The sequence below is a fragment of the Salvelinus alpinus genome, unplaced genomic scaffold (genome assembly GCF_045679555.1).
Source record: "Salvelinus alpinus unplaced genomic scaffold, SLU_Salpinus.1 scaffold_418, whole genome shotgun sequence".
NCBI classification, from domain to species: Eukaryota; Metazoa; Chordata; class Actinopteri; order Salmoniformes; family Salmonidae; genus Salvelinus; species Salvelinus alpinus.
The window spans coordinates 3926-12572 of record NW_027256358.1 but is presented as its reverse complement, the minus strand read 5'-3'; the positions used below and the strand labels follow the sequence as shown (position 1 = coordinate 12572).

At 42.6% G+C, this 8647-nt stretch overlaps 1 protein-coding gene across 1 annotated transcript; it reads right to left on the bottom strand.

Moving 5' to 3' along the window:
* Positions 1 to 1021: 1021 nt before the first annotated feature.
* Positions 1022 to 8405, bottom strand: LOC139567388 (TBC1 domain family member 31-like; the record flags this gene model as incomplete). The annotated part of the gene is given in 13 exon segments (XM_071388764.1): positions 1022 to 1201; positions 1634 to 1767; positions 1961 to 2094; positions 2960 to 3106; positions 4648 to 4727; positions 5175 to 5336; positions 5498 to 5698; positions 5898 to 6057; positions 6216 to 6367; positions 6546 to 6724; positions 6934 to 7049; positions 7142 to 7288; positions 7513 to 8405. Coding segments are annotated over 13 exon segments (1866 nt in total), but the record flags the coding sequence as incomplete, so codon positions are not given.
* Between the last annotated feature and the right edge of the window lie 242 nt (positions 8406 to 8647).

The following is an 8647-nucleotide window of genomic DNA, read 5'->3' as shown; positions in this document are numbered from 1 at the left end:
TTCCCATGGTTTATATAAAACATCTTACCGTAAACCTTCCCATGGTTTATATAAAACATCTTACCTCGTCTTCCCATGGTTTATATAAAACATCTTACCTCGTCTTCCCATGGTTTATATAAAACATCTTACCTCGTCTTCCCATGGTTTATATAAAACATCTTACCTCATCTTCCCATGGTTTATATAAAACATCTTACCTCGTCTTCCCATGGTTTATATAAAACATCTTACCTCGTCTTCCCATGGTTTATATAAAACATCTTACCTCATCTTCCCATGGTTTATATAAAACATCTTACCTCACCTTCCCATGGTTTATATAAAACATCTTACCTCGTCTTCCCATGGTTTATATAAAACATCTTACCGTAAACCTTCCCATGGTTTATATAAAACATCTTACCTAAACCTTCCCATGGTTTATATAAAACATCTTACCTCGTCTTCCCATGGTTTATATAAAACATCTTACCTCGTCTTCCCATGGTTTATATAAAACATCTTACCTCATCTTCCCATAGTTTACATAAAACATCTTACTGTAAACCTTCCCATGGTTTATATAAAACATCTTACCTCCTCTTCCCATGGTTTATATAAAACATCTTACCTCGTCTTCCCATGGTTAATATAAAACATCTTACCTCATCTTCTCATGGTTTATATAAAACATCTTACCTCGTCTTCCCATGGTTTATATAAAACATCTTACCTCGTCTTCCCATGGTTTATATAAAACATCTTACCTCGTCTTCCCATGGTTTATATAAAACATCTTACCTCACCTTCCCATGGTTTATATAAAACATCTTACCTCGTCTTCCCATGGTTTATATAAAACATCTTACCTCATCTTCCCATGGTTTATATAAAACATCTTACCTCGTCTTCCCATGGTTTATATAAAACATCTTACCTCACCTTCCCATGGTTTATATAAAACATCTTACCTCGTCTTCCCATGGTTTATATAAAACATCTTACCTCATCTTCCCATGGTTTATATAAAACATCTTACCTCAAAGTCCTCTTTGTGGCTGCAGAGCAGTAGTGGAGCGCGGCAGCAGGTGACATAGGAGACCACAGATACCAATAAGAAGGCAGGATGGTTAGAGAAGACGTTGTCAAACAGTTTGAGCCACTCATCTCTGGTCAGCACCTCAGAGAACAGAGTCTCTAACAGGGGCCAGACATACAGCTGGAGGAGAGGGGGGAGAGAGAGAGAGAGAGAGGTTATTAAAGAGTTTCAGACACTTTTCTCTGGTCGACATCTCAGAGAACAGAGTCTCTAACAGGGGCCAGACATACAGCTGGAGGAGAGAGAGAGAGAGAGAGAGAGGTTATTAAAGAGTTTCAGACACTTTTCTCTGGTCGACATCTCAGAGAACAGAGTCTCTAACAGGGGCCAGACATACAGCTGGAGGAGAGGGGGGAGAGAGAGAGAGGTTATTAAAGAGATTCAGACACTTTTCTCTGGTCGACATCTCAGAACAGAGTCTCTCACAGCGAGTGGAAATGTATCACTGAACACTTGTTTGTGGGAGCAGATAAAAAACCAACCATACAATACTAGTGTGATTATAATACAGTTGTAAGGAGAGTTTAAAAAGAGATCTCCTGGTCGTCTCACCTGAGAGGTGACTCCACAGTCGATGAGGTGCTGCAGCAGTTCCTTGTCATGGTGAGCCAGAACATTCTCTGCCATGCTCAGTACGTTGAGAGGAGGGTTGGGGAAGTATTCAAACCAGTGCTGGCACCAGTTCACTGCAAAGGACAAACAAAACTGTCAATACCCTATTTTACAACCAAAGTGCAACAACAAAGTTACATAAACAAGGTACACGAAAAAGCAAACTGAAAAAGTGACAAATATTCAGCAACTCTAAGTTAGCAAACAGGGCCGACATGAAAGGACAAGTGAAACATGATTCAGTTTCTAGTACTGTGTGTACAGTACCTATAGTGGTGGCGACCACTTCAAAACAGAGCAGTGGGTTATTCTGGAAGAGCTTGACGAAGGGAAACGCCACCAGAGGGAGGTAGTCTGTCTCTCCAAAGATGGCCGCCCAGTGGGCTAGTGCAGACAACACTCTGTAGGCAGACAAGAGATGGAAATGACAGCACTGTCAGATATACCCATCATGATTCATGGAAATGGCAGCACTGTCAGATATACCCATCATGATTCATGGAAATGGCAGCACTGTCAGATATACCCATCATGATTCATGGAAATGACAGCACTGTCAGATACACCCATCATGATTCATGGAAATGACAGCACTGTCAGATATACCCATCATGATTCATGGAAATGACAGCACTGTCAGATACACCCATCATGATTCATGGAAATGACAGCACTGTCAGATACACCCATCATGATTCATGGAAATGACAGCACTGTCAGATATACCCATCATGATTCATGGAAATGACAGCACTGTCAGATATACCCATCATGATTCATGGAAATGACAGCACTGTCAGATACACCCATCATGATTCATGGAAATGACAGCACTGTCAGATATACCCATCATGATTCATGGAAATGACAGCACTGTCAGATACACCCATCATGATTCATGGAAATGACAGCACTGTCAGATACACCCATCATGATTCATGGAAATGACAGCACTGTCAGATACACCCATCATGATTCATGGAAATGACAGCACTGTCAGATACACCCATCATGATTCATGGAAATGACAGCACTGTCAGATACACCCATCATGATTCATGGAAATGACAGCACTGTCAGATATACCCATCATGATTCATGGAAATGACAGCACTGTCAGATATACCCATCACAATAATTAATCATCAAGGACGTTTTGATAAAAATGGAAGAACCAGTAGCTCCTACTATTAATAATCCCAGATCATCTGAGTGTGCCCATGCCAGGCCAACATGACAGCAGGCCCATTGTGCCAGCCAGTATACCTTTGAAGTCCCCGCTGCAGTTTGTGGCTCTTGATGGGGTATCGCTCCTGGATGCTGAGGTAGGCAGAGTGCAGGCCCTTATCGGTCAGACTGCTGAAGGCTGCGTGGTTCTCTGGCAGACGCAGGAGGGACCTCCACACAAACATCCTGAGAAATAAACACATGATTATCATAATGGAAACGGTTTACTGTAGTGTCTAAAGGAGCCCCGTTTACTGTAGTGTCTAAAGGAGCCCCGTTTACTGTGGTGTCTAAAGGAGCCCCGTTTACTGTGGTGTCTAAAGGAGCACCGTTTACTGTGGTGTCTAAAGGAGCACCGTTTACTGTAGTGTCTAAAGGAGCACCGTTTACTGCGGTGTCTAAAGGAGCACCGTTTACTGCAGTGTATAAAGGAGCACCGTTTACTGTAGTGTCTAAAGCAGCACCGTTTACTGTAGTGTCTAAAGGAGCACCGTTTACTGTGGTGTCTAAAGGAGCACCGTTTACTGTGGTGTCTAAAGGAGCACCGTTTACTGTAGTGTCTAAAGGAGCACCGTTTACTGTAGTGTCTAAAGGAGCATCGTTTACTGTAGTGTCTAAAGGAGCACCGTTTACTGTGGTGTCTAAAGGAGCACCGTTTACTGTAGTGTCTAAAGGAGCACCGTTTACTGTAGTGTCTAAAGGAGCACCGTTTACTGTAGTGTCTAAAGGAGCACCATTTACTGTAGTGTCTAAAGGAGCACCGTTTACTGTAGTGTCTAAAGGAGCACCATTTACTGTAGTGTCTAAAGGAGCACCGTTTACTGTAGTGTCTAAAGGAGCACTGTTTACTGTGGTGTCTAAAGGAGCACCGTTTACTGTAGTGTCTAAAGGAGCCCCGTTTACTGTAGTGTCTAAAGGAGCACCGTTTACTGTAGTGTCTAAAGGAGCACCGTTTACTGTAGTGTCTAAAGGAGCACCATTTACTGTAGTGTCTAAAGGAGCACCGTTTACTGTAGTGTCTAAAGGAGCACCGTTTACTGTAGTGTCTAAAGGAGCACCGTTTACTGTAGTGTCTAAAGGAGCCCCGTTTACTGTGGTGTCTAAAGGAGCACCGTTTACTGTAGTGTCTAAAGGAGCACCGTTTACTGTAGTGTCTAAAGGAGCACCATTTACTGTAGTGTCTAAAGGAGCACCGTTTACTGTAGTGTCTAAAGGAGCACTGTTTACTGTGGTGTCTAAAGGAGCACCGTTTACTGTAGTGTCTAAAGGAGCCCCGTTTACTGTAGTGTCTAAAGGAGCCCCGTTTACTGTAGTGTCTAAAGGAGCACCGTTTACTGTGGTGTCTAAAGGAGCACCGTTTACTGTAGTGTCTAAAGGAGCACCGTTTACTGTAGTGTCTAAAGGAGCACCGTTTACTGTAGTGTCTAAAGGAGCACCATTTACTGTAGTGTCTAAAGGAGCACCGTTTACTGTAGTGTCTAAAGGAGCACCATTTACTGTAGTGTCTAAAGGAGCACCGTTTACTGTAGTGTCTAAAGGAGCACCGTTTACTGTAGTGTCTAAAGGAGCCCCGTTTACTGTAGTGTCTAAAGGAACACCGTTTACTGTAGTGTCTAAAGGAGCACCATTTACTGTAGTGTATAAGGAGCACATTTGTATGTTGCTGCCCCTCGTTAAAACTGTGACACCTTGTGACTGTGACACATTCCTGATTTGTAGTTAGTTACCTGTATTTAGCTGGATATTCTCCAAATGCCTTCAGTAACGCCACAAGTCTCTTCTTGTTTAGACCGTCAGGCAGTTCATTCTGAAAAAGAAAAGCCACAAATCAGTTGAATGCCTCACTTGATTCAAAAGAACATCATTCAAAATGTGGATGAGGAAAACCAATGGTAAAATCATCAGACAGCTTGGCTCCAGACCAGAGAACTAAATAAGGTCATGCTATTATACGGTCACTATGAGATTATACCACAAGTATCTATGCTTCTGTCTGCCATGTGTTTCTGCATGCTCTACAGGTGTAGGCTCTTAATTTGAGGCAGTTTGCTACAGAGGGAAAATAATCCTGGAGCAACAGGAAATGTGAATTATAATATTGATTATAATTAATGGACATTTTTTGTAGGGGTCAAAATCTGACATTTTCAAGGGGAAATTACAAACTTTAGAAGCCTTTTAAAACCTTAAATACAAGTTTGCATTTCCTGTTGTGCAACAAAAGAGTGATCCAATGAATATCCTACATCTTTACCTCTTTATCCTCTGTCATGGACACAGCTGGAGGCCTCAGGACTTTGGTCTTGACCCGTCGACCAGAGCTTTTGGCCGGCCGCTGGACCGCTTCTGACTTCACCTTCATTGTCAGAGCCGAACACTCTCCACCAGACACCACTTTGACCAGGGACGGAGGAGGCTAGGAGAGGATGACGAGTGGCTCAGGGGAAGGCAGAAACATGACTGATGTGTGCTAATCTAAAAACTACACAGATGAAACGAAGCTGCCTGGGTCATTTAGCAAAATTCAAGGACACGTGTCAGATGAACGGCTTTTCTAATCATTCTGATGATTGCTACCTTGTTGTAGTCCTGGGTCAGACACTGAACACTGTAGATGTTTAAGCTGCCGTTGTCCATTATCGTGACAATATGGCGTCCGTTGGGACTGACGGTGGCTGAGGTGATGGCGTCATCATGGGATCCGATGTTGAAGAGCAGCTTGCAGGTCTGGATGTTGATGAAACGCATCACACCATCCTGACTCAGCACCCCAAGAGTCTGAAGAACAAAAACTAAATGTTCTCATTTTCCAACCACCGAGACAAATAAAGCATGTTCTCCAAAATACATCAGTATCAGATAGCATTGGCTGTACATTGGCTGCTTTCTTGGCAAGTGTTCACTTGAAAAAGAGATGTAAAACTCAACGTGACTTCCTTGGTTAAAGGATGAATAAATAGAATGAATGAATACATACCTGGCTGGCCCCACCATCGAAGCTGTCTGGTAGGAACTCAAGCTGTCTGACAGTGCGAACCTTGGGAGGCATCTGGACCACTCTAAGCAGCTGCCTGGTGTCCAGACACCACAGATGGAGAAGGTTGGATCTGCCCCCTGCAGCCAGAATCTTCCCATCACTGTGAAGAGAACACAGATGGTTTTAGGAGGACATCACTGGTACTGAACATCTGCTTTGTTGTTCAGAGCTTATCTGATAGTCATAGCCCCACAGACAGACACACTTTTGTATATTAGACTTCCACTTCCACTCAACCTTTCAAAAACACACACACACCGTGTGACAGCAAATGCCTTGTAGTGTATCCTGGGTCCCTCATCAGGAACAGGCAGCTGGTATTTGCAAAACAACGTGTCACTCTCCCAGGCAAAGATGGAGTCATCGTTGAAACAGCTGAGGATGGTGTTACTCAGAGGAAGAAAGAACACCTAGAAAAAAAGAACACACACAGTTAAAATGAATTTTCAGAAATTCAGATAAATTGTTTAGAGTTCTACAAAATGTAAAATATAAAAGGCACTGTGTGAATTTTGCCATTATGTATTCATTGTATTGTCAAATGTGAAAAATGAAATGATTCAGTTCTGTAAATGTGAATGATCTAACCCTCTGTATGCCGACAGACTGACGGACATTGAGTTTCCTCTTCCTCTGGAAGGTGTCCAGGTCCCAGAGCTGAGCCGTGTCAGCTGACGTACTGATGGCGTAGCGGCCAGAGCCATGGACCGACACGGAGGATACCGCCCCCTCGTGACCCCGCATCCAGCTCACCAGCTGCTTCGTATCTGACGGAATCAAACAATCAGTTTTTTGTTCCAATTGGCAAACACCCAGCAAAAACTCCATTATCTGATGGAATCATTGGTCTTTCAACGTACTGGAAGTTTGTGTATACAGGCCAATACACCACAGAAGATGACTTTACCCTCCTCAATCAGTTAATCAGTTCCTAACCTTTTGGAAAACAATTAAGCAGCAATGTAAGGAGTCATACCTTTGTCAAAGCACTTGATGGAGTAGTCTGCAAGAGCAACCAAGAATTCCGTTGTTCTGCGCAAGTTGAATGCCAAGGCAGTGCATGCTTGACCGGTTTTCTGAACGAGTCTAAACCTGGAGAGAGACAGAACAGGTATGAGCACGGCCTGCACCAGTAAGAGTATTGCAATGCAATATTGTGGTGTTGACAGTGTGACATACTGCACCTGTTTCTGGTGATGTCTAAGACATAAATATTCCCATGGTGGTCTCCAGCCAGGAAAGAGTCCCCTGTAGTGTCGAAGGTGACATGAAGGAAGCGTACTGTTTTGGACTGGTAGGCAGCTGCACTGCGAATCACTGTGACCATGACGCTGTTAAAGCAAAAACTGTTATTATGGTCTACATACAAGATGCACGTCTAGCTGTCAGACAAGAATACAAAGCACAGCTTCTATTCAAGATATGCAGAAACAGACAATAATATTCCCCTCTCGTTTACGATCAACAACACTCAACAGCCAGGCTTCACTATCACAAGGTGATGGACACTCAACAAGTGGGTTATGAGCTAACGTTATCCTTTGAAACGACCTACCCAGTATTACTTGGTGTTGGTTTTCGATGCCATACTTTTCCCTCCTCCTTGTTTCCAATGTCGGTCGTTTGCATTTTTTTTGATGAGCAGAATTGAGGATATGATACGTTTGGATCTAGCTAGCTAGCGAGTTAGCAGTGGTAACTAATTCGCTGTTGATTAGCTAGCCGGCTAGCCTGAATACCAGCCTATCGTCTGGCGGTCTGTACAGCGCGAAATTTGAAATAACACGTTATTGCTGGTCTCCAATCGCAAGAAGAGCATTCACAAGCATATTATCGAGCAATCAATATCGCGCAAAATGATTTATTGAGAACAAAACTCAAATGAAAGCCATAATTATAAATCTGTCTTCAGTTAAAAAGTTGTCAGCGGTTATCTTGTCGCTTCTTGAATGACGTCACGGACGGATTGTAAACAGTAGCAGGAATTGTGGTTACTGGAGTTCGCTATGATCAAATAGGTTAACTTGGAGGATTGGAGGTTTGAAACCTCTCTGTGTAGATGTACCACAGTTAAAAACTAATAAATGTAATTGTTCTAAAGTCATTACTGCTAATTATAAGGGGGTGGATAACATAGCCATAGGCTATGAAGGTGGACAAGGACCAATTCCGTGCCACGTTTTGGTTTAGAAAAAAAGTATAATAGGTGGACACTTTCTCAAGGTGATCACAATACAATATCAAATGTATCTAGCTAGCTACAGTATTTGACACCTGTCTTATTTGCCTGCACTTTTAGCAACGCGGTTCTAATTATATACACTAGCGTTGCTTTCAATTGTATTGAGACAAAATATCTTAAAGGATCATATTATTAAACAGACTTTCCAAACGTGGGTCTGTTGTCGACCCACTTCCTCTCTGCTGACCTCATGCCAAAATAAAAGTCCTGCACATGCACCATATGTGGACAAAAAAGGAATAAATTGTGGGGGACTTTAATTTTGACATTAAGTAAGCAGAGAGGAAGTGGGTCTACAACATACCCACGGTTGGTAAGTGTGTTTAATAATACAATATTTTAGATATTTTGTCTCAAATTCCCCAGCCATAATGAACAACCGTCCTGCACAGTAGGTTCAAATGCAATTGTATTTAACTTCTGGCTTCCCACGGAAAGTTTTTGTGCA